This window comes from Schistocerca gregaria, chromosome 1 (genome assembly GCF_023897955.1).
Source record: "Schistocerca gregaria isolate iqSchGreg1 chromosome 1, iqSchGreg1.2, whole genome shotgun sequence".
In the NCBI taxonomy this organism is placed as follows: domain Eukaryota; kingdom Metazoa; phylum Arthropoda; class Insecta; order Orthoptera; family Acrididae; genus Schistocerca; species Schistocerca gregaria.
The window spans coordinates 810715200-810742818 of record NC_064920.1 but is presented as its reverse complement, the minus strand read 5'-3'; the positions used below and the strand labels follow the sequence as shown (position 1 = coordinate 810742818).

The 27619-nt window shown below is 42.2% G+C and overlaps 1 protein-coding gene across 5 annotated transcripts in view; it reads left to right on the top strand.

The window, feature by feature from the left end:
* Positions 1–27619, top strand: part of LOC126270800 (TOX high mobility group box family member 4-like) — a 451035-nt gene that overhangs the window by 325153 nt on the left and 98263 nt on the right. For all 5 annotated transcript variants that reach the window (XM_049974099.1, XM_049974101.1, XM_049974102.1 and 2 more), the window contains one exon: positions 7705–7776. In XM_049974099.1, the coding sequence (XP_049830056.1) occupies positions 7705–7776 (72 nt within the window). The remainder of the gene's footprint in view (positions 1–7704; positions 7777–27619) is intronic.

The following is a 27619-nucleotide window of genomic DNA, read 5'->3' as shown; positions in this document are numbered from 1 at the left end:
AACACGAGCCAGCACAGTTTGGAAATCGCCGGTTTCTCCAACACCAAAAAAGGCGAAACTTGTTCCTTCTGCAGTGGAAGTGATGGTGACTTTTTTTTTCTGGCATGGAATGATTTACTACACGGCGCGACTTCATCATGACAATGCCTCTGCCTCACGTCGCAAATCAAGTCACGCATCTTACGGCTTAATTCAACATTACCTGTACATTTCCTCGGCCTTATAGCCCCGATCTTGCAACACCAAAAGCAAAGGTTCGGGGCATTCGATTTGAGAACTCTGAAGCTGGAGAAGTGAGGCAGTTCTCAACGACCTGACAAAGAATGGCCTGGACCATGTGTTCGAGGACTGGCAGATACGCAATAAAAATTGCTTTCAAGTAAGACGGCGTACTTTGAAATGGAGTAAAAGACAGATGTGAAAAAATTTGTCTCAGTCTTTGGTTATCAAAAATGGTTCAAATGGCTCTGAGCACTATGGGATCTAATTTTAAAAATGGTTTAAATGGCTCTGAGCACTATGGGACTTAACAGCTGTGGTCATCAGTCCCCTAGAACTCAGAACTACTTAAATGTAACTAACCTAAGGACATCACACACATCCATGCCCGAGGCAGGATTCGAACCTGCGACCGTAGCAGTCGCACGGTTACGGAATGCGCGCCTAGAACCGCGAGACCACCGCGGCCGGCGGATCTAACTTCTGAGGTCATAAGTGCCCTAGAACTTAGAACTACTAAAACCTAACTAACCTAATGACATCACTCACATCCATGCCCGAGGCAGGATTCGAACCTGCGACTGTAGCGGTCACGCGGTTCCAGACAGTAGCGCCTAGAACCGCTCGGTCACCCCGGCCGGCCTTTGGTTATCATCACTTGTAAATATCTTCTTATATGTAGTGTACCAACTGTAAAATTAATATGCATATAAATTGAGGATATAAACAGAATTTGTAGTTTATGATCATTCCTTTTATTGGCACTCGAGACCGGGACACAAACAAGATATCGAATTTTTAACATGGTGTAATTTCGGAATCAGGCATCGATTTGCTCCGACAGCGTCTGAAAATTGCAAGAAATGTGACAACTAGGTAAAATATTCGGCTGCTATATCCACTTCTCGTGGCCTTACACTTACATATGACCCAGTGTTAAATGTTCTAACATTACCGGTTTGGTCTACATGGACACGTTTCCGAACACAAATGCAACGTTTCCCCGACGGCGTCCACACGTTTGACGGCGATTTCTGCCGGAGCACTGCAGCTGAGGATGCGCGCCGAGGAAGGACGGCTGGCAGCGGCGCTTCTGCGCGAGCAGCAGCCAATAAATTTGCACGTCTCGCTGTGCCGCGACAGGCGGGCCGCGCGCCGTGAGTCAGTCGGCCGTCAGCCGGGATTTACCGTCATAACGGATAGCACGCTAGCCTCGCCTTGCCGCTCCGCCGATTCTGAGCGCCCGTGACTGATGTAATGCCGTGCGATATTTCCCCGTGTTTCCGCGACCCGTCCATCTCCAGAATTTCGCCACTCTTGCCGCATCGGAAATCAAGAGTCGTCAATCTGCTGCCGCCGGTGTTGTATGTCCGAATCGGAGAAGGAAGTGCTGCAAAAGATGTGCTTGTTTTTCACCAGAAAGGACACGCCGTGTACAGCACCGTCAGCAGTAGCTTCACGAGAGCGTGAGCATTTCGTGTGATATCGCTGAGTTTGGATTTTATAAATAATAATAACTGCAGATCCAAGACTTTATAGGACTGTGGCTTTTCTGCACTGTGGCTCTGCCATCAAAGTTGCAAAACAGTGACGCTCAATCCATAGATACCTAGTTAAAGTTTCAGTGGTGATAAAATTTCTGATGAAATTTCTATCAACGGAAGTTTGACATCGAGAGGAAGTTGGTCTGCAACGTTTTATTAAATCAGAGAATTATTTGGGGGAATAGGAGTAGGGGGAATAAGCTCGATAGCCGCCCCTGGTTGTTGAATAAGTCACAACTAATCATTACAGTTAATTAGTTATTCATATAACACAGCTACACACCTGAAGAGAGATATGTTGATTCGAAGCTGGCAACAACGAACATTTCGTGAGGAACCTCAGCATGAGAGCAGTCAGCACTGACGTGTCATAGAGACAGTTGGTTCAAGGCTTCACCTTTGGACTAGTTTCAACTAAATCCACCTTCAGTTGTTCCATGGGTATGCAGGAATTAGCAAAGTATAGCAACAGCTGCACCGTCGAAAACACACACAGTTTGTACACGAAGTTGGTCTTCAGTTGCAACAAGTAAGGCTTCTTTCTTATTTAAGTATCCATACGCACTGGGCATTCGTGATAATCTGAAAATCCCGCTTTGTTATGTTGAGCAAGTTCCAAGAAATAGTGATTTTCCGTTATCCTCCTTCACCTATGCACCTATGCACTGGAAGCAAGCCGGCCGCGGTAGGCGAGCGGATCTAGGCGCTTCAGTCCGGAACCACGCGACTGCTACGGTCGCAAGTTCGAATCCTGCCTCGGGAATGGATGTGTGTGATGTCCTTAGGTTAGTTCTAGGAGACTGATGACCTCAGATGTCAAGTCCCATAGTGCTCAGAGCCATTTGAACTAGAAGCAAAATTTTGTTAGATGGGAGACAGTAATGTGTGATTGTGCGGTTTAATGTTATGCTTGTGTTGTCAACGATGAGCATGGAATGAAAGAAAGGCAGTGGCAGGAAACTAGTATCACCGCATAGTGCACCTCACTCGAGAAGTAGCTAACGTATGCATCCAAAGTATCTTATCTATAATAACGCGGCGTGAGATCATCAGATCGGAGACTGTGCTCACCAAATTATCCCCATTTTGTCCGGCTAGATTTGGCAATACAGTTTACTTTCGCCACTAGGATTCTTAACTGGCCACCTCGAGTCGAATCTTACGCCACTGTCAATACTGCGAACTGAGCACTCCTCTATTTTCTTTTCGGCTAGAAATTTATGGTTGTGCGCATGAGGTATCTGTTAAGTCAAAACTACAGGAACCAAACTGAGGGCGAAATATGCATACATGCTAATGCCGCAATTACTTTCAAAATTTGATACTGTCTCTTTGCAACGTCCTCTCTGCAACTATACACCTCTGCTTGATGCCGTTGTTCACATTTTGCACACATGCAGTATTTTGCCTCAACGGCCTAATGATCTGTCCGATAAAATATGTTGTACGAAAGGAAACACTGATAAAGCAAAGCAGTCACCTGTCGACCGAAAGGGACTTGGTAGTACTTATCGCCTCATATCCTCTTCTAATATAGTGGTTCTACGCGAAGTTGCGGTAAGCCCGTTCCCGACTGGTAATGAACTTGTTCAGAAGCAATTACAGGAAGACAGGAAAATCTGATACGAGAGGAAAATATGTCGACTGATCCACCTGTATGTACGATGGTAAAATCAAACATTGAAACAGAATCGACACTCTTTCCGTCCTGCAAAACTCTATTGCTTCTCATGTATTACAGATTCCCTACTGGTTCTGTTCTTAAGAGTGAGTAGCATTGTTATCTCTCGCCTCCTCCATATCATGTTTGGTCTACAAACCATCAGTCAGTGATTTGTATATCAAATAATATGAGTCTGTGTCCATGGTCTACTGAGATGAGTTTTTTTTGGGAGCACTAAGTAATATTGAGCGGATAGAGCTGAGAAACAGAGTTAGAACGTTCGGGCCGTAAATTATGAAGTTTGTAATGAATGTCGACACTATTTCAGTGTGCATAGTGGACAAAAAAGATATCACCGATTACCGACAACGACTTAAGTAGGCGAGAAAATTGCCTGAAACTGAAGTAACAAAAGCGAAATAAAAATCCGTATGTTAACAGAAAGAGACCGACCCCTTTGAGTTCCAAGAGTGTCAAGTTAGTTGCTTCTCGAGGTGTCTGGCAGTGGTGTGCTGACATGTCCGAAGTGTCACTGTGTAAGCGTTTACACAGAAATACCTCGGACATGACTCTGTAAGCGCTCCGGACATGTCGGGCCACAACCCCCAGCACCTGGAAAAGCTCCAATTCGACACTGTTGGAGCCTACAGCTGATCAGGAATACACAGACTGCTGGGCGGTAGGTGTGAGATCGGACGAATACGGACAGAAGCCGACGATATTAATGTAATAGAAGGCCACATTCAAGTAACTTATTCCATTTCACTTTATGCACGCCGAAAATGCGCTGGTAAACTTTTTCGTCTTTTAAATCATGAGCTGATAATGAGAGCACCGTTTCTAGAAACGCATTGTTGTGTTGTGTGTGGGGCATAAAACGGTTGAATGTTACCAGTTATTACTATTAAAATATAACGACCGCTACCTTATGTCCTTAAAATTGATAATATTGTGTTAAAACAGTAAATAATTAGAATCTCAAAATCTCGAAGCAGGTAAATAAAAAGCTAGCGAATCTGGAAATGAATTCAGCAGTCCTATTGTCCACCGTATCTATGAAAAGAACAAACGTAGGCTGGTTAGGGCATTTAGGCCCCATTCTTATTCAAGTGAAAAGGTGCAAGATATCAAAACTTATCATGTAAGTCCTGGGGTTTACGCCCCATAATGTGTACGCATCGTCCTAGAGGGTAGAAGTGAAGTCTGCGGACAGAGTTAAAAGTTATTAAAGTACATTTGGGATGAATTTTCGGTCAGGGAACATTCGCTATGCATTACCATACACCAAAATAATAAAAATTCGATGTTTTAGTCATGCATTATTTCCCGCAAGCCATTTTAAGTAGGTTTGATTCATAACAAAGAAATATTAATTATCTGCTAATCAACTTCTAACACATCAGTATTGCAATTAACGTATTAGACATCTACACTCACGAGGCAAACTCCAAGAAAAAAATTCATGTATGTTGGCAGACGACGACAAATATGTAATCTTTCTTTAAAGCAGATGAAATACTCATTCTTCACAAACACAGCAAATTATACAACGAAATGTCGTTTGAGAAGCACAGGTTGCTCGTTTGAGAAGCACAGGTTGCTCAGGAAAGGATCTACATAGGCAGCGACTGTGTCACGTGTCAGTCTGTCGACTGAACTCTCGTGAACTATATTACTCAAGTCATTCGAGCACAGATAGTCCATCGATGGTAATCGACGACATCGAACAGAACCATAACAAATTAAATTTGATCGAACCATGCATTAGCTATCACGCCTTATGTTGGAACGGGTAATTTGTTAGTTTCTCGTCATTAAGAAACTACATGCACCAAGGTAAAGTTCGATAAATGACTAATTCTGCGTATACTTAATCACAGATGATCGAACAAAGTTAAGGTCCATTTCATTCCTCGATAATGAGACACCAGTGAAAGCACCATTGGACTCGTAAAGCGCCACTCTGCAGAGCGTTATTCCATCGTTGGTTATAATAACATGTACCTCAGCAGTTAAAAATACGAAAACCCAAAAATCTCACATTACAAAATTCGTATACAACTGACCTATATTTGATCCTCTTTTCTCCCTCCCCCCGCCCCCCCTCTCTCTCTCTCTCTCTCTCCGTCGTTTTATTTTTACTAGATTAACCTGAGTTGAGGGTGACAAGCAGTCAAACGAAACAGAGGTGCATAATCCAATATGAGGAAATACCCTCAACGCGTGAATCCTGCCAAAGTAAAATAAAACGCTAAATATAAATAATTCGCCAGATACTACGGATACCTTACGTAAAACCACTCAAAAAATGTACACCATCAAATCTGTCGACAGAGTTCACTTCCATCCTATGTAACGTTGATTATATATCCATATATCTCCTGGTGTACCTACTGAAACAGTCATACCGCCGATGCCACTCCACCATAAAATGTCAAGTCTAGAGTCGCCCTGAAACACACTAAGTGCATTGCGGACAAGAAATGTATCTCCTGTTGTCGCTACCGAACATGCGACAGGCATAAAGGGGTTGTGGCCTGGTGGATGTAATGGTATTTGTTTTACGCCGGTTGCAGCCCGTTAAATTGTTTCGGCAGTGGCTGTGCTTGTTAAGTGTCAGTGTTATCACGCCAGTCGTAAAGTGGCCCGCACATAAAACAAGGCGGTCCCGCGTTATCTGCGCTCGGCTTATAATGACTTGGAGCGATCCGAATTATCTTGGTGGACCGCAGCTAGTTACCGAAGAGCATCCCTACACTCCCATTAAAACTCTGCGTAGGTTTATTTCCAGGTTTGTCCAACTTTCGCGAGTTATTCCGCCGCCTGCTGTGGCGATAATACATATGCGGCAAATGGAAATTTTAATAGCACTCATTGGCAGTATCCGTGGCGGAGGCATGATCTTGAATGACTGGTTTATTTGCACCGCTCTCATGGCTTGTTACACAGTGTGCCGAGAGAGAGAAGATACTTAAAAATGTCCCGCACTTTACAGTCTGGTTTCTCCGTATCCAATAAACGGTATTAGCGACGGTCAGAAAGCGATGGATCATGAACGATTCCACAACTGGAACATATCCGTGTGCATCCACAGTTATTCACAATAGTAACAGAATATATGGAAGGAAAAGCAAGCAGAAAAAGAAAGCCTAGTACTAAACTGAAAATTTCCTTTTTTGGTTCCGTATTAAACGTTCCTATCAAATGTGGACGGACTGTTCTGCTGCTAGATTGGGTACACACGTATCAACCCTATAAATCTACCTGATACACCTAGATTGTGCGGTTTTAATGAATGGATGATTCAGATCATCATTAACTAACAATAATAGAGGAAATGGCGTTAAGTGCCGCCTTTTGTTATCTTTCTTATCCTCTTAGGGCCGTACACGGAAAGTATGTTGGAGACATGAGAATTATGTTAAACCCGGTCATAACTAATAGTCCTCAAAATCTGACTGAAGCATCTTTAGCCTATCCTGGGTCTGCCATGTCCAATATGCATTCCAGTCTCAGGCGAGTGTTGCTATCCCAGTTGTACAGCCTACAGTCACCTTTTGTAAACTCTGTAGGAACTGCAAATCTTATAGAACCGCGAATTGTACTTTAAGTACACAGCTACACGTCTGTATGACAAGGCGAACTGCAGTTCACGAAAATTTTCTTTCTGTGCACTAAAAAGTACTTCTTCCTGTTAGAACTTTTTGTGTGACCAAGTAGAATATATGAAAAATCAAATTCTTTTACACTGGGCGTTAGGGGTATGGATACAGATATTGCGACAACTGGTACCTTAATATATACCCACTTCAGCGCGTTAGTTGCTTTTTCTCTATGTCTGTCGATTTTCCCGCAAACGTGTCCCAAAATTTACTAGTTGATGTTTTCTACATGGTCATAACTGCACTGTAAAGTGGTCTACGCCTGTCAATATAGACTATCCACTTTGCGTCGAAGTGTCCTAACTTCAGTATCTGACCTACTGCCCAGGGGAAGATAAACGTTAGTGGATTGCTTGCGCCATGGAGGTACTAACTAACTGAAAAACGTTCTATTCATAATAGCTGTAATAATTAGTCTGCAAATGAAGTAAATGATGATGAAATGTTGTTCAGTACACTGTCTTCAGTCATCAGCGCAAATATCTATACTTATACCCTTAATACCCTGTATCTTCAGTACGTTCAAAATTTCTGTTATAGTTTGGTAACGTTTAAATTTGTCTACATGACCTGAGAGTACTGCCATTCTTACGAAAATGTATTTCTTCTTTTTCAGAGAAACGACAACTTGGACCTGTCTCTTTCCGTATCTCACGGATTTCATCACAACGGCTATATGGGGGACCAGGTAAGCAAACTCTGACATTTACACTGTAATGAAACAAAATATTCTAGAACTAAAAGCAAATATCCTCTGTTTCGAATATTGTGACAGGATGGGAGATACCAGAAATTGGAAGTAAAGTTATATTGGGCTTAATACCTTAACAAGTATCAGTCGGAGTGAAAGGAGACATTAAAACAATTTCTTGAGATAAATAATGTTCAACTATTCAGCTGGTATAATTATTATAAATCAGCTCTGAAATGTGGCTAAATTTCTTCACAGGTCATTACTGACATTTGTGACTTATGGAGGCTGTGCACAGCACATAACAAAGACAGCTTGTCCTGCAAATACACTCGTGTGCAAAACTTAAGGACGAAAGTAATGTTTGTGTGATGTGTCACTGTCAAGTAACATAAATCGAGAATAGGTGTCTTAATATTTGTCTCCTTCTTCATAATAATAAGTGATTCTATAGATGCCATGAATTCAAGTCTGTGTTTTGGGTAAATTCTATCGCAATGCTTCTGCACTAGTATGCTTTATTATGAAGTTAATCATTTCTGGAGAAAAAATCTTTTCTAATGATTCTCTTATTGTTTCAACTTTACCTTCATTTCTTTTGCCTTTTCGCTCTTTCACTTTGTTTTGTGCTACTCTTCTTGTGATATGACGAGGTTTGGACGTAAAAACTTTTCCAGTAGTTCTCACTGACCAGCTGCGTCATCATCCGCTGCACGTGTCCAGAGTTCGTCTTCAGGATGTGTTTGTACATCGTCGCTATCTATTTCGTTCTTGAGTTTTGCAGAGCAGTGTGCAGTGGATCTAAAGATGTTCAGAATATGAATGAAACAGGTTATCACTGTGAAGACAAATACGACAGTAGACACCAATGAACAGCGTTATAATAATAATAAAGTAATCGTCCATTAAGCTACACTAGATATCATATCAGACTTCATTCCTTAAAGGAGTAATGTCTGAGTGGAATCTTTACTTCGCCAGAATTAAGGTTGTCTTCGGGGCTGTTCACTTCCTTTTTTTAACTGATTTGTGTTATTCTCAGCAGCGGTTTACTCCACAGGTTAAACTCAGAGCAGTAGACGTGCGCCAGTACAGTTCCTTTGATAGTACTACGGTCGTTCCACTTCTTTGTAACAGCATCATATTCGATTGAGATCTGCGCTCAAGCAAAACGGAATGCTACATCTCTTCTGTCTTGTGACATACATGTTTGTCATACCTCCACTATGTTTCACTCGCCAAACTTGATATTTAACTGATGTGGCTTCTCATAATGTGACGAAATTTTTTAGTAGACGTCAGAGTGAAAAATTTGTACACTGCTTTCAATAAACCGGATTACATAAACCCATTTATATTGTCACTGTTCCGTCATACAACTAATTTTTGTGTATGATAGTCCTCTAATAGATGTAATACGAATTTTACAACTAATTCTTGTGCACGATAGTCCTCTAGTAGATGTAATACGAATTTTACATCCTCGTAGAAATCTGCGAAAGCACAGACCCTGCAAGGTGGGCTTATTATACCACTTTCAAAATAAAAATTTCCTAAAGCAGACAGTGAAGCAGTGTCGCTAGACGTAAATTTCTGTGATCCATCCCAAGCATTAATGCGTCGATCATCATATTTAATCGCATATAAAGCAGGAAGTAAAGCTGCGATCGTTTCAAAGGTTACATTGCTAGCGTCGCTGAGCGTGGCCGCACTGAAGAGCCGATTCTTGCAACCAGTTATGGCGAACCTATACTAGAATCACAGTGAAACTTCTCTTGTTTCACGTTCAGTATATGCCATCAAATATGAAACCCATAAAAAGTGCTAGGTAGAGTCGTAGAACTAACCCGATATAAATTATCGAACTAACCAGTTACTAATCTGAGGCTAGCCAAACAGATCAATCAAATTGCAAGACAATACAAAACCGCCTACGCGCTTAAAACTTGCGACTATTAAGGTGAGCTTTGTAAACAGTTTTATTCATGTGAAATATCCATTAACAGATCTAATGCTAAGATTATATAATAAATGAGTATACAGTTGATTGAATCATTTCATGAGTTTCGGCACATGGATTAGTGATACGAAATACTCAGTTATTAAGCTCCTTTGCTGCACAGCTATGACAAGCACTGTGATGTTGTCCGTTGTTTTCATATACTCGCCCCAGATACGAGACTTCCTCGCACATACGTAATGGGACGTTTGATAGGATGTTCACCGAACGGGGTGTATTCCGCTGCAAGTGTGCACATTGAGTTACACGCACGCGGGACCGCTCCTCAAATAGAGCACCGCGAAAGAAAACACGCCACAGCGATTCAGCTAACTGAGCCCGTGAAACGCATAAACGCCAGTAAACAGTTTGTTTCCCATATTGGCTTTCCACATGGTGTGACAGCGTCAACAGTCGGCAGGTTGCGTCGCCCGTGGTGCGTGCTCTGGGCGCTAATCAATTATTGGCAGTGGTACCTCAGCTCGCCAGCCCAAACCGCGCTCCACTCAACTGTTAGCCACTGCTCTTTTTGTTCTGCGGAAAATGTCCCGCCATCAACAACACTTCACTTGGCAGACGTTTGCATTCTTTGCGCAGTTCTCCGACCTGGAAGATCAAAGCGACGGAGGCAAAAAACCGAAAAGGGGGGACCCCCTCTGTAACGTCAAAATTTCATATTGCAGTCCACCGCAACCGGCTGAAAAATAGATCTGTCCTTTGGTCCGGGCCAACCTACAGACGCCTTGTGCAGGGCCGAAAAATAAAAAGCTGGCTTTGAGGGAGCGGCTCGCAGCTTGTCGGGTGACGTCCGAGGCTGTTATTCTCGCATCCTGCTAGAAGCATCCGTAAAGCAACAGGATTAGCATCCTCGCCTCTTCCTCTAAACATTTAAAGGTTTAGTGTGGGCTTCCTTACCTGGACCTTCCAGCAGATACGTTTCTCAGTTATCCCTCCGCACTTACAATCTTCGTCTGTAACGCAATTCCCAAATCAAGTCCCACGGAAACATCTGCACAGTCTCAAGGTAAAACTGTACAGAACCTTTTCTTTGAAAAACTAATAACTTTCAACCGTTTAATATGTAATATCGTTATCCAAGGACGATGCTTATTCACTTACAACTTAAGTCTTAGGAAGCAATGTGAGAACGTAGTATGTGTCACATTTCGTTGGAACTTCGGTCAGCCGCGTATTTGTTACACGAATAGACCTGAAAAATTGTAGAGGTGGAGCAGTAATAAAGGACGAGGTAAATCTCACATATTCAAAGACAAAAGTCGATTTTTGATGTTCTGTTGACAATTCCAGTTTCCCACGACTTTGACGGCAAGACTAGATATTAACAGATACTGTGAGCTCAGTTCTAAGAGCACATCTTATACCATCGCTTGTATAGAAACTGACGAAGATATCATAATACTGTGCAGAAAACCAGAATCAGTAACACTACTGTACGAGAGGTCATTGAGAAACTTAACTACTCACTGAAAAGAGAAGCTAATAGAATTTTGATCTTTTTTTGCGGTCTTACCAAATAGGGGTGGCTGAACAGGGGGAGAAAAATCAGCAAAAGGTTCTTAACACATCCACATCGTTAGCTGCGAGTGTTGGAGGGGGAAACTTCCAATTTCGTGACATTTCGTAAACTCAACCTTATAGAACATTCGAAGATCGTATTGCTACTCGTCAAGCACGTGCAGCGTAAAAAAGACGATGGCAAAATAAGAGACACCGACATGCATGCAAAAGCGCAGAAGCACGCAGGCTACTGTATCTAAGGTGGATAGCGGATCAGTAGCGGAAGGGACAAAATAAGAGAGGGGGAGGGGGGAGGAGATGCCATGTATTTAGGATCTATGGTCAGAATTTTACAGTAACAGCTGACATACGACATGTACTATTGTCAATCTACATTTGAATGGCATTCACAGAAATACGGGGGCGTGTTGAAAAGTCATCCCAATTTTTCAGCACGGCCTCGTAAAAAATGAACTCTTAAGCGCTGTTTGACGGCTCTCTAAAATCTATTTTAAGACATCCCTTTGCCTATGAATTAAGGGATATGACGTCACAAATGCAGAATAGAATCATGTACTGAATGATGGAATTAAGTTGCGCTGTTTTAATTTGTATTAATGTTAAAAGCGTTTTCCCTTTGCATTAAATTTGGCTGAAAGTATATGAATGTAGTAGCAAACCATACTTGAGTCTACTAATATTTACACAAAACTGTCAGGCATCTTAGCAAAGTAAAATAAATCATATTCTTACGACATTTAAAACGGCTGAGAATTGATGTGTAAAGTATCTCAGCGCAAAGGAATTTTCGTGCTGATTAAGAAATTGGTCTTAGATTTTGCGAGTCTGTTATGTTTGCGTTGTGGAGAATTTAAATATCCAGATACATCCTATATGGGACAGGTCTCTCGTTATATGGGACCTAATGTCTCAGAAGACAAGATATTCGTGTCAGATTTTCCTAGACTCAGCGTTCCTCTGTTGTCCACAGCAATCGTTCCCCATTTTTTATTAATCACATATTTTGCAATAAATCTCTGACATCTAAATCCTTCGCTTTTAATAACAGTTGCAAACCCACATTAAGCTTGTACATATTCCCTACTTTCAGGTAAGGAGATTTTCATTCTTTAAATTGTGCCTCTTGTGAAACTCTTTGGCTCTATGAAACACAGACTGCAAACTGGTGGTATACCCAAGTAGAAGAGAGGTCGACACAGGAATGTTATACCATAGGAATCCAGTGCTTTACCACGAAGAGGAAGTATTCGTGAGAAGATACTGAAACACAGGAAGTACCCCAAAGATGAACATTTGATAGAACTGCTCATGATATCAAAATAATTACACCATCTGACAAAAAGATGAAGAACCCAGAAGGGGAGAAGGAAACGAAATAAAACTTCACAACTTGAGAAGATATTTGGTGCCGCGTGGGATTAGCCGAGCGGTCTGAGGCGCGCCAGTCATGGATTGTGCGGCTGATCCAGGCGGAGGTTCGAGTCCTCCCTCGGGCATGGTTGTGTGTGTTTGTCCTTAGGATAATTTAGGTTAAGTAGTGTGTAAGCTTAGGGACTGACGACCTTAGCAGTTAAGTCCCATAAGATTTCACACACATTTGAACTTTTTTTTTTTTTTGTTGAGATATTTAGTGTTAGAGCAGTGACTACAAAATCAAGGCAAATTTACAAAGAATTTGGCAGTATGAATCCATTTATCAGTATGACGCTGCACTCCATCTCGCCTCAATGCATGCACTGATTCGATTTGGAAGGGTGCCATGAAGGCGTCGTATCCTGTCCTGAAGCAATCTAGCCCACAACTGCGTACATATTCTATCGGGGAGTGATCTGTTGGCCATGGGAGTACTGCTGGCCATGGGAGTACCCACGCAGACAGTTCAGTGCCATGTGTGGACGAGAATTTAGTTGTTGAAAAATGGCATCACAATACAGTTGTGTGAGAGGTAATATGTGAGGACGCAGGATGTCCGCAACGTCCCGCCGTGGTGTCAGGGTTGCCTCACTGCCAGCTATGACCTGAAGCCCCACCAGATGACTCGTCACACAATGACGCCAGGAGTATCACCAATCTGACTCTCCAGAACACTGGAAAAAATGAGACCTATCCCCATGTCGTCTCCATACTCACCAACATGGCTACTCCTGATAGTGCAGAAGCGTGATTTATCGCTGAGTACCATGCGACGCCATTCATTGGCAGTCTCTGCTTCCCTGGCACGGCACAAATCCAAACTCAGCCATTGGTGTTGTGGTGTTAACGGTATACTACGCACGGGACGGTAGTTTCCTAGTCCAACTGCCGATATGCTCCGACCAGTGGTGCGGGATGATACAAAATGTTGCAGGAAGTCCTTTACATGTTATCAGGTGACAGGCGCAGACGTGAAGAGCTACGATTTGATTGGTGCAAAACACGGCTATCCTCCCTTCTGGTGGTAGGACGTGGTCATCCGAAACCTTGACGAGGATGGCTGACGTCACGTTTCCATGCACTCGGGCCACTGTCACATCCGAATGTCCCAAAAATCTGGATATTTCTCGAGTCGACCAGTTGACCAAATGGCGACCCACGATGAGGCCCGTCTCAAACTGTGTCAGGTGCTAATAACCGCTGCCTCATACGAGTACATCTCATCTCCGCGCCCTTCAGTGATCACTCAACAACTGACGCTGTCATCGTCCCTTAACACCCTACTGGACCCGACAACAATAGGAAACACCAACGAAGTAATGCACCCTGGAGGTCGTTCTACCCGTCACACAGAATTTAGACTCCAGTCATTTACATTCTCGCCGATTGTGTGAATGTGTACGAAGTCACACTGACATCTGATCATGTCTTGCGGGTATTTCACTTGTTTTCTCAAGCGTGTATATAAACGATTTCTATGATTATGTGAGGGGCAGTGACAGATTGTTTACACGCAGAAAAGTATAACCGTTGAGGAACAAAAGGCAACTTTACTTCAGAGTTTATTCGATGAAATATCCACGTGGTTTGCAGCTTATCTTAAATGCAGATAAAAACTGGATAATTTCCGAAGCAGAAGAGGAAAACAAGCCGATATGATTCTAAGAAAACATTGACAAGGCATCGTATGCAGGTACATTGACTAAATATTAGGCGTAACGTGACGAACTGATATACAGTGGAACGAACACGTACTATTAATTTTAGGAGAGGGGACTGAAGACCATCGTTTGCTGAAAGAATTCTGGGAAAAGTAGGCGTATGTAGAAAGGAGAGCCTGAGCAATTTAGTGTGTATCCTTGCCGGATTGAGCCGTCGGAGGAATTCGGATTGATGCTGCTAGAGTTGTAATTAGTCAGTGAAGGGATCAGCAAGATATTTATATGGAAATCGTTGGATAAAATATGTGTACTCTGCAGAAAGATTGTTGCATGTGCTGTACTTATATAACCAGTAAAACGATCCATTGTTTCCACAACTCATTTCTCGTAAGGATTAAGACATGTTAAGATATGAAGCATACAGACATTGTCCTTCGCTTCTTTAGAGAACGCAATAGGAAAGTAATTGACCAATAACAGCACAGAGTGGTCTTTTCACATGTTGTAAAATCGTTTACGAAGGTTAGTGTGGCTGCAGATGACGAAGCAGTTAATCCTAAAATTCTCTTAATCTTACAAGGATGAACGACGGAGAATGAGATTTTGTGCCGTAGCAGTGCTCATTGCCTACTTGAGGGATCCTGTTGTGCAGTTCACCCTTCAGAGCCACATGACTTGGCAGATATGCTACATCGGCTGCCAGCGCTTGACTGAAGTTAGGGAGTGTGACGGGCAATCCTTGGTTTCTCTTAATTATCGGTTTTCTACTTCCCGTCGTGCGCGTGCTCCGCACCACATTAAAATTCATTAAAATACTATTTTTAATTGCTGACAAAAAATTAATTACTTTGTAACACCACTTCATTAGCATGTAGATTAAGCCTTAATTCGGTAATTTCCACATTGTTTCTTCGCTGAACGGCCATCTCGCCCGGGAGAGTGGATTTTCGTGACGAGGGATTAGACGTCCGCTGTTGTTGACAGTTCTGGAAGCCACTTTCTCTGTGGTACCCTAGGGGCCTTGCTGCAGTTCTATTCTACAAATCGAAAATAAATGGGAGTTTGTCAGCTCTGTGTACGCCCGATATGCAATGTGTCCGTCATTTCCTGCCAGCGTCGAGAGGGCGAAAATAGTCTCTAGCGCTAATGTCTGTCTTGTTGTGACTAATCCGAAGATAAATGACGCGAGTTTTTCTCTATACGAGGCGTGAACCATATACGATATTGGAGCAACCCCATAAATTTAACACTGCGGGTCATTCAGCGAAATACAAAACTTGAAAACGTGGGTAGTATGCATTTTCTTCCTTCGAGATACGAGCTTCTGGCAGCAGTAAAATGTTTCCTTTCCTGGTCATACTGTCCACGGAACTTAGCTTTTATCGAAAAATAAAAACTTCAACAAATATTTTCTGTGTCCATTTATGCGAAATCAAGCACCATTCTTTTTTATGCGCTAGGAAGGTAAGTGTGCCAGCCACAAATGGTTTTACGTTTAGGACTACAGGAACTATTATCGCTATCAAAAATAGTTTCCCTTTCATATATTTGCTCGGCCAGCAGAACATGGCTAATGCCTTTCGAAATAATATCTCGTGCAAATACGATATGCAATGAACTATGCGAGGAATTACTCGTATGGATATGGCTCTAAGTTTCAGTGTATAAAATATGTCTTGACTAGTGGATAACTAAGTTCATAATAAAGTCCGTGAACAGTTTCTCGCCCAGTTCTCGCTGAACGGAAAAGATTACAGGGTGACAGTGAGTACCGATCATGTCACACGTAGCGTCATTTGTACAACAGAGGCTCCTCCCGCCAGAGGTTCGAGTCCTCCCTCGGGCTTGGGTGTGAGTGTTGTCCTTAGCGTTAAGTTAGTCTGGATAGTGTGTAAGTCTAGGGACCGATGACCTCAGCTGTTTGGTCCCTTAGGAACTCATACAAATCTGAACATTTTTGTGCAACAGAGACTTCCACATACCTGAATAATATACCTCTCTCTTGGTCTAAGCGTTAAGCGGCAGTAGTCTGATCGTTATCACGGGGATCAACTAAACGGTGGCTATTAACAAAATTGCTGCTGTGGAAGTACAGTTATCCTACTTCCTCTTAAAAGTATACATAATAAGTTCGTATTATTGGTGTTCATTCTAACTTTCCTGGCACTATGTAAACGTGAAATACACAGACAAAAACTTCTAGTAGTTCCTAAATGACGGATAATTTCAGCTAATTCTCTGTGGTTGGTTCCTTTCCTGCAACAAGATCATGGTTGGACCCCTACAACAACAGCGGTATTATTGAGGTCTCGCCTTCTGTAACAAAAAGGATCAGCACTGTTTGTGGTAAACTCCATTGAAATATTTCAGTCTGCTCATGCATTCCTGCTAAGGTTCTCATTAGATGTGTACACGAATTTATGATATAGGCGAACAATTACGGCAGCTCAGAAACAGAGCAGAAACAGGGCCTATGAACGACCTTATGATTCCTTCCGCTCAAGATAAACAAATAACCGGTGATCGCCTGTCAAGATACCCAAGTTCTGTACTTTTTAAGGTACCCAGTGCATTTGCAACCTTTTTCATTGCCAGAGAGCTGAAGATGTAGACTAAAATAAACTCACAAATTATTTCCGCAGACCGACAAAACTATTTAATTTCGAGGTACACAGTAAGAAAGTGTATACACTTGACTGAACATGTAAGTTTATATAAACTATCGCACTTTGGTTAAGGAAAATGGAGGGAGAGTGCGAGAAATAAAGGTAGGCCTTCTATTCTGGTACAGTTTCTACCGTACTTTTTGCAACATGTGTTTTGGTTTCCTACAGAAAATTTATAAAACGCATTTGATATGCTTGAGACTTCAGTCATCGACGGAATTTTACAGTTTAAGTATCCACTGCATACACTGCTTAAAATGTTCCATGGTTTGCAAATATTTAGTGATTGTAATTGAGATGAAAACAGTTTACCGCTTTCGCGCAGGATCTACATCGGTCCATACACAGATACAAATTTTTGTGCCCGTTTTCGCTGTATGATGAGCGTAAACATACACTAACATAGCTAGTCACCTTTCGTTTAAATGCCCTCCATTAGATATCTAAGAATATAACGTGATGTTAAATTCGAAATTGCTGATTTCATGATCATGTTGTATATACCTAACTGAAGGCCTGCAAGCACCATTTACACGCTAGATGACAGTTGAAGTGTTTACTTTTTGACAATTGTGCACCCGCACTTACTGTGTCGAAGCCAAAACAGTTATGGGATAATGGTTCAAATGGCTCTGAGCACTATGGGACTCAACTGGTGTGGTCATCAGTCCCCTAGAACTTAGAACTACTTAAACCTAACTAACCTAAGAACATCACACACATCCCTGCCCGAGGCAGGATTCGAACCTGCGACCGTAGCAGTCGCACGGTTCCGGACTGCGCGCCTAGAACCGCGAGACCAGCGCGGCCGGCTAGCTATGGGATATTCCTTTGGCATAATTTATAAGCTATACCCTACTGGTTTTATGCATAGCAGTTAATTTAGTCTTTAATTTTTATTTTCTCTCGAAGAATTCTATTTTGAAATCGATCTCCAGCTTATGCTGCCTTCATGGAACCCGTATTTTCTGCAGAATGTAGAAGATACCAAATACCATCGCGTGTTTTCTTTTTGTCTTTTTAAATGTATAAAGGCTGTTAATTTGTTGCGTGGTAACGATTCTGTTACGTGCGTTGCGGCTGTGGACACCTGCTGGTTAGGCGTTCAGCGTAACGAACACGAAATAGGCAGGAAATGGCCCGGTATGATTATCAAAAGCATTTTTACGCTCAACAAACGCTGTAACTTTCATCTGCAAACACGAAACACGATAACACGCTGTATTAAACACGGCCACGAGAACAAAGAAACATGAATATTATATTGTGCTGAACAATGGGATATTTACGTGAACTTGTATCAAGAGAGAATGTGATAGATACCGCTATGAAATGTCGCTTCTCCCTGCTAAAAAGTTGCGCAAAAGCTAAGCGTGGTTTGTTTTCCTTTCGGAAAAGTAACGTTTTATTTCTTTACGGCTTGGTTCCTTTACGTGAAAAGAAAAACCGAATTTTCTGTTCGCCATTTCAGTAATACATGGAACGTAGAATTCCAATTCCCATGCGCATGACATTCGCTTGGTATGAAAACGCTCACATTGCATTCGCGATGTTATGTGTATTTACTGACCCCTATCTACGACGACTGATTACTCCAGTATTTTACTTGTCGGGAAGAAAAATTCCGTTCTGCTACCAATACCATTTAACAAAGAGTCGAGGGAAAATATTGACCTTTTAATGCAATACATGTAATCCAGTTGGGCGCAAATTCTCAAAACATACTAGATCACTAGAAATACTATTAAAGTTAATTATGTATGTTGGATAAGCGTTACGTAACGTACGTGTCAAATATTTTGCATATATATGTGAATAGTTAACCCAAAACATGTCGCTGGCAGACTAGGTAAGCCAAGTTTCCTAAAGATTTTGTTTTAGTTAGTTGAGTACGTTCTAGGCACTTAAAAAAGAGAAGTCAAATTAGTTCAAAAAAATGGTTCAAATGGCTCTGAGCACTATGGGACTCAACTGCTGTGGTCATTAGTCCCCTAGAACTTAGAACTACTTAAACCTAACTAACCTAAGGACATCACACACATCCATGCCCGAGGCAGGATTCGAACCTGCGACCGTAGCAGTCGCACGGTTCCGGACTGCGCGCCTAGAACCGCGAGACCACCGCGGCCGGCAAGTCAAATTAGTAGTAACAAGTTTGTTTGTGTGGCCATCCTCCACAGCAAGCATATAAATAATTGTTCTGCAAATCAAACTGCCTTTTCCTGCTGCTAGTTATTTTATTTATCCCATACGCGTTTCGCCTTCTCCTGTTTTAAGGCATCATCAGTGGGATCTATAACGATGCAGTTTTGTTAGTTATAGATTATCAAACAGTTTACTTCGCGATTTTTTTGTAAAAATGTAATTACTTATTTGCTGATCTGCGTTTCCTCACATCTGGTCTGTAGGTCGAATTACCACTTTTATAACTGTTTTATATTCACATCTTCGTGTTTTCGCCTTCCACACACTGTTCACCATGTTTCTCACACTTTTTTTGTAGTGGACTATCGTTCTTCTGTCATTCGATGGTCTTTGGAGTGTAGTTTGGCTGATTCGAGCTTGTGGATCCTTCGTTACCGTTCACTGCCATCTGAGCGCATGTCTAGAACATTCACTGCAACGGTAAAGACTTTGCTTTCCTATGAAACGTGTACAACTCTATGAACACAACCACGGGATGTTCCTCTGCTGCGAACCACACCAATGTTCTTACTTCGTTATTTTCTCAGGATACAATTTGTACTCTTTCGTGTATCCATACTTCGCATCAATGTTACGTGTAAATCGCACACTTTTTCTTTGCTTAGAGGATAATGGTCTCTAGGACTATCATTTGCTGCGTTGAAATGGGAATCACATGTCTCGCTGGCATGAAATGAGCTGCAAAATAATAGTTGAGGTGCTGCGTGTTTGATTGCAGCGGTTCCGTTTTTATAGCGCCTGAACTGACTGTAATGCGCCGATGTTTCCTCGGCCTGTTTCTCAAGGGTACGGACCTGCTCGTTAGACGAGTCAGCGACCTCACGATTGTTCTGCGGCCGGCAGAAGACGTCTGCTTCCTGTCATCAGAGACGAGAGTCACTCACCAGCTCTCTTTAAAAGCTTCAGGGAACTCTGTTCGGTGTCCACGAACGTGTAACAGTACACTGTGCGGTACCTCGAGTACTTTGTTCTTACTAACACACTCAACTGGAATGTCTGTCTCCAAGTTCACTGCACTTTGAAATGATGCATTGCCTGAATTTTCTTCATACAGTGACCGTATGGTCTTAGGGACAGTGATACGAAAACAAAAAATTGGTAAAATTCTTCTTATGTGATCCATCGTGTTGTGCAATGAAATCTGACGTTGCAGGCGGTGATGAACGCTTGGAATGTACTACTGGGGGGGGGGGGGGGGGGGCTATCGCTCGAGTTATCACATGACACGGCATACGATGCTTGGATGTCAGAAACGGGAAAGAATTCATACGCTACGGTGATTAAAGTGTTTAACTTATTTCTAATCCGCTGATAAGAGCAAAAATGGTCGCATGCTCAGAAAGAAATTACTGTATCTGAGTCCAGCCTCGAAAACCTGCGCGAATATAACAGAACAGCGAATACAAAAAATGTTCATTACTGTGGTAAGTTTCTCTACGGGACGAGGTCGAGTGGGGATTAATTCATTAGATTTTAATGTGTATGGTGATGAATTTGAATTCTCGTCCCGATTTAGGTTTCAGTCATCTTCTTTTTTTTGTGTCTTTGTCTCCCGTCGGTGCAGGGTAGGCATGGTTATTAACGGATTTTGTATGACTGATTTAAGGGATGACCGGATGACATTCCTGTCACCACGCTGCTATCCCACAGGATGGAATATGTGTACTCCATATCTGCCTGTGGTGTTATTAATGTGGAAGTGAGCAAAAGTTTATCGAAACGCTCAGGAATCGTGTAACTGAGGTGGGGCGTGGGTACCAGCGTGGTATTCATATAGTGGAATGTGGAAAACCGCGTAAAAACTATATTCAGGCGGGGTACCACACCGACCCTCGCCGTTAATCCGCCGGGCGAATTCGATCCGCGGCCAGTTCACCTCCCCGTCCCGGAAGGACGCAGGATGCAGGTTTCTGTGCTTCCCTAAAAATCACTTCATGTGAATGCTTCCCTGAACATGCCCGCCTCCCCCTCTCGCCCCCAACAGGGCCGATGATCCTGTAAAGCAACGACGTCGGCGAGATTTCACAACTTTCATTTCTCACACCCAGTGATAACCATTCTGGTCGCAACCGCACTCATAACAGGCGTTCTCCTAGGAGTTTGGGAGCTCCATATACACTATTGTTATCACAGAAGTTTCACTCTTCTCTGATGTAATTCCTGAGGTCCCTACTACTTTTTGATGAGATGTATATTATTTGAGAAGACGTTTACTTTTGCACTTCTCTCTATGATTTGCGAATATGGCTTATCCTGAACTAAACAAAATAGCTTCTATAGTCTATACAGAACTCGGACTTACCAAATACCAAGTTTCAGTAAACCTCGGACTCAGACACTCAGAAATCCTGCGTTGGTGTTATGTTATTCAGCAGTAAAGTTTTTCGTATCGGTAGTGTCCTACTAAACCAGTAAACACTATCTTATATGAAACGTGCAGACTCATTTGTGGTTTCCTAAGATCACACGATACAATATAGTCCAATTGGATAGCAGTTAGGCATTTTCAGATAATATGGAAGAGTTAACAAGATCACACGGCAATCGGAATTATGTAATTTTTTATATTTTTTGGTACACCAAATTCAGAACTCAAATATCAGTATGCCAAAGGAGTTCGATGCAGCTCTCAATAATTATCGAGAAAATGGTCTTTGAAGTTCTTCGAGCTTATTAAATAATCCACAGTAAGATCGATTTTTCTACAGCCAGTGTGGCTCTGTGGTAGATTATCTGACTGTCATAAGAGGGCCTGGGAATTTTTAAACATACATACATTTCAAAAAGCATTTCCATAAAACGTGAAATACATAAAGATGGAAAAAATTGGCAGCGCTCGAGACTGGTAATTGCTGAGTCGCTGGTTCGAGTCTCGTTCTCCGGTCATTATTTTTTTCGATATACCTACGTCACTTAAATATAAAATTCGTTAAATGTACGCTAATAAAAACTTGTCATTTTTATGGAAAATGCACATTTTATTTCTAATTACAATACGCACAAAAAACGCTATCATTGCAAATTTAAATGGTTAATTATCGATATTTTATAAAAGATTGTTGATGAAGATTGTTTAAATTTAAAAAATATTACAAATTAGTTTTTTTTCGTCTTTATGTATTTTACGCTTCGTAGAAGATCGACCTTACATTTGGGCAGGGATGTACATAACATAGTTCTGATGCCGTCCCGCCCCTTACCGTTCGTTCTTGTAATTTTTTTTTTTTTCTTATCTTTCATTTCTTGCCAGAAAGGAGAAAGGGGAGGGGGGCTTGTAGAACTTAATTCTTTTGAGAATACATTGTTGCAACTATGTTTTTATTAAATACAGCGAATATTTGTGAAACAAAAGATGTGAACTAATTTTTGGTTCTTTTCTTCTCGGCCCGTAAATTGTAACAGAATGAGGTTTGCGGCCCGCGATACTTGTCTTTACATGCCAGTGGGTATTAAAGATGTTTGAAAAACTTGAAAGTCGACTCTGCCGACAGTTTTTGAGAGTTGTATCGAACTGCAAATGTTATGAAGTATTTTCTGAAGGTATTTGTCAAGATCGTAACCTTGCACAGTAGTGAAACGTGGACGATAAACATTGGAGACAAGAAGAGAAGCTTTTGAAATAGCTACAGAAGATTTTTGAAGCTTGAATAGGTAGATCGGATAATGAATTGGAGGAACTAAATCGAATTGAAGGTAAAAATGGCACAACTTTACTTGAAACAAGTGACTGACAAATAAGAAACATCCTGAGCCATCCGTGAATAATCAGTTTGATAATGGAGAGGGGTGTGTAGGGTGAGAACTGTAGAGGGAGGTCAAGGCATGACTACTGTAAAGAGATTTAGATCAATGTAGGATGTATTCCTTTGGAAGGGATGAAGAGTCTTGCACAGGGCAGATTAGCGTGGGGAGCTGTATCAGATCGCTCTTGGGAGCGAAGACATCAACAATTCAATAAAACGTTAGTTTTGGTAATCATTTCTGTAAAGACGCCAGTAGGTGGAAGTGATTTTCAAAAAAGCTGGCCTGGCCAGCCAGTGTGTCCAACTGTGTAGTCTTGAAGCGCAGCCCGCATGTCGCCGTCCCGCGCGCGGCATGATGTAGTGGCGTGTCGCACGGGCGGTCAGCGCTGGCTGGCGCGCGTATTTCATCCGCGCGGCTTGTATCTGCTGACACAGGCAGCCGCAGCTCTGTGCCACTTTCCCAGGCTTTACACACAGCACGCCCTGTTCCGGTTTCCTCTCCACTGCCACTGCTGACGGCACTGCCGTTACGTGCAGTACGGAGCTCGCGTTGCCGGCCAGCCAAGTGCTGCCATCCCGACAGCGGCAAAACTCTGCCCTCGTTCGCTTGAAATTCGTCACTTGAAGTCGTCTGTACCATCTCGAACAGAAAACAACTCACAAACGGCGGTCAATAGTAAAACCGTTCTGTGACAGGAGTTGAAGCCCTTGAAAGACGTACACAGTAACGGCATATTTTAAACCCCAAGGACGCTCAATACCGGACTCGAATTCCTTTGCGAAGCGACTATCTCTCAAGCACCACGGTTGGCTACTATTTCACATCCTCATGAAAAGTACAGACCTCGCGCGATTCCTTGAACTCCGGAAAAGGACCAATTTGCATGAGAACAACTGCGAAATTACTGTCGGTTTTATATTAAGTAGTATTTTTGTCATACAATTTTGCCTTCTATGTGTGCATGCTTATGCTTTATTCTTTAGAGAAGACGATTTATTCTCTTGAAAAGGATGGTCTTATTTTGTAATTGCCTCGTTCATACCTAGTAATAACTCAAAACTGCGTTCTTACAATGATGACTTGAAAGAATGAAGCTCTGTGTGAACCAGTTTCGGAGCTTTCAAGAGAGGAACAGTACTCTCCCTCCACGGAATCAGTTATGAATTCTGCTAATCTTTCCCTTTCTAAAGAAGAGTCTGTTATAACATATCCATAATTTCGATTTGGAATGTTGTTGGGCATACTATACCGATGTTAAATTTAAATCTCTTCTTTCTTTCCTTGGTATCTCCTTTTAGTGATGCCATAAAAATATATATTTTATCGTAGTATAAGAGTAGTGCATATGTAATTGTACTTCTACAAAGACGTGCGATCTTATGTTCAGAAGAGAAATATATGAAAGGGTTACTTTGTACACATTGTACCATTTTAGTGATGTGTGAGTCGGGAAAGACAAATGCAGATTTTCAAAGTCATGGACACAGGCTCTTCTCATTTATAGACCACATTGTTCTCTCAATATCGGGATCTTTTTAGCACTTTCGATTACGAAATCGATCTTTGATAAATAAAAAGATAGTTCTGCGTCTGACAGTGAAACATGACGTGAATGTAACGAGATGCCAGTAACGCTAATAATAATTTTCTCCGTGAGAGCATCAAGCACCAACCAGGCATTCTGCCGAAGGTAATATTACAATTGATAATGAGGACGATCTGGCCACCCAAATTTTGGTTTTCCGTGGTTCCCCGAAATCACTTAAGACAAATGCCGAAAAGCACGCGGTCGCTTTCTCATCGTTGTCCTGTACTAGCTTCAGCATCTCTAATGGCCTCGTGTCGACGCGCCGCCAAATCCCGATCCTCCTTTTCCTTTATTTTCATTTTATAGCTGCAATTCAAAACACTGACGACGCAACAATATCCTGCCACCTTTATCCTCTACTAAGCACGTGATTTGGCAAGATTGTAGGCACGCACATTCACTAACATTCCAGAAATATTTAGTGCCGTTTGTCTAAATGTGGAAAGAAACGGTAAAAAAAGCACCCCCCTTCCTCCGTTTATGCGCCTAATATTCGAAAGAAAACTGATATCAACCGTTGCTGCTTTGTGCAATGTTCCATGAAGTTGTGCCGTGATGATTGCTGGAGTTGTTGTTCTGTTCCGTAACTATGGCATAAAAAACTGAACTTCTTATTCCGGAATATATTTGCTGTAATCAGTTGCTGAATTCCAGAGATTAACTTTCGGCGGATTTAACTGTGCTACAATTACCGAAATATCGCAAAATGGAAAAACGCCTGCATTAGTTTCCGTTCGCAGGAGATTATTCGTCATAATTTCTCTTAATAGTCACTACACGTCGATGCCACATGATCGTGAAGCAGGAAGTGTCAAGATTTTATTCGTAGAGCCTCGGGTAAGGGGTTCAAAACAATGAACTTAACAACACTTACACGAGATGTGTACTCGGTCGTTTACGTCCGATAGGCCGCGAAATGGAAACCACAGTGAAAATCAAAAATGTTTCATTTGCAACAGTGTGCTACACCTTACAGTTACTCCTCTGCGTAGTCGCCACTTCGGCTTATACGTTTGTTGTAACATGGTACCAACTTTCCAACACGCTCGTCACGGAAGACAGCCGCCTGTGCTTTCCACCAAATCCGTACGCTGGTCTGCAGCTCCTTGTCTGTGCCAAATTGCTGTCCTCATAGACAGTGGTTCATGTGAATGAAGAGATGCAAGTCACAGTGAGCCAAGTCCGGGCTCTATGGTGGGTGGTTAAATACCTCCCATTGAAAATGCTGCAGGAGCTTCTTTATTGCACTTTTAACTGTGCGGCCGAGAATTGTCATGAAGAAGGAAAATCTTGACAGTTACGTTACGTGAGCTGCATGAAATCGGGCGAAACCTCTCAGCAGGCAGTTCACACTTGGCGGGAGACAGTACTATCTTTTGCATCGTTACGCGCTCACTGTGCACTAAGAACAGAAAAGTGCGACGTGACGCTATAGACGGGAGACAGCGCAACACGTCTGTGCAAAAGCATCACCGGATTTTCACAGTAGTTTTAATTTCGCAATCGATCGACAACCCTCGTATTTACGGTTCGTGGAAAGTGCGTTTGTCAGCTCGAGATCCCCCTACAAATACCGTGAGACGCTCTTATTTTATCAGGGGTCTTCCTCCAGTTGCCGGATTTGTGTCACTTGTAGTTTCTGTACTTCATCGAGATAAGAGTTATCATATCCAACATTGTACACATAATGACGAACAATATTCTGACTGTGTACAGCTCTTGTTTCAGCAGGTTAAATTCCCCCACTGATAGCAATTCTTAGCATTTAGCTTTGTTTCTTGGCTGTCATAGTTATGTATACGAAGACGGCCTGTTTTTCTGTTCGAGATACCATTTAAAAATGATCGCTGTAGTTGAGCAGGGATACGGTAATTAATTCCCTTGAGCTTTTGGTAACATGCGTCATCTCTCGATAATATAACATGGATGCCATTTCTCATTTGTAATTCGTAAATATAAGCCCGAGAGTACTTCTTATTTGCCCATTTCTTTTTAAGTGGTAGCGTAGGCAGCAAAAAACAGTAAGTATAATGCTTAATACGTTAGAGAACATTAGCACGTTATTTGTTAGATGTGTATCGGAAGAACAGTTGTTCTCCGGCTTATAAGGAGATACTGTCACAAGTCTGACAAACTTCTAAATACTGTAACATTGAAATTCTAAACTGAAAAGACTTCATACACTATCCGGGACGGCAGTGTCTAAAGTTGGCGTGACTGTAAGATGTTACCAACACCGCATGCAACTCGTGCGGCTGTTTGTTCCGTCACGTGCAGCAAGCAAGTGGATCTGATTGGTGGGAACAGGCACCGTCCAAGACTTAATCAATTTCTTTGTGTGTACATCAGCACCGGGAGCGCGGCAGCGCTCGCTGGTGTTTCGAGTTGTGCCTGGTGCTGCTGCTGCCGCTGCTGTTGTTGTTGCTGGCTTATCTTCTTTGATTAATGCCAGGATGTTAGAAGAGTAATTTGGGTTCAAACAGCATTATTTTCATCTTGCTGGTGATTACGGTGTAATTACTAAGTTTTGTTTAGTCCAGAGGGGAGAGAGCTTCAATGACTTAACGAGTGTAATATACAGGAGAGGAATGCACACAGAGGCCCGCAAGTCGTGCCGCGCGTTCTCTCGCGTTCTGCTGCGAGTCTCGCAGCGCGTACCTCTTACACTATTATTCCTGCACTTGTTATATGGGTAACCGAGTGTTTACAATTATGTGGGCTATTTACGTAGATATGCAGCACTTTCCTTCTGCAGCCACATAAGGTACTAATATATCCGTCAAGCGATTTTTATTGATCGTTGAAACACGTGCTACTCACTTTTTTTTTTACGTTTTGCAGTTATATTCGTGTCGGACCTTACAGTTTTTCAGAAGTCTTATTCCAGTTGATTGCATCTCCTGCAGCTAGAAGCTGTGTACTATTCACAATTTCCGTGTAACAATATACTACAACTTTACAACGTATTGAATTAAGCGCGTACGTATCGGGCAACTGTGACACCCCAGGCAATTGCAAAGATGGG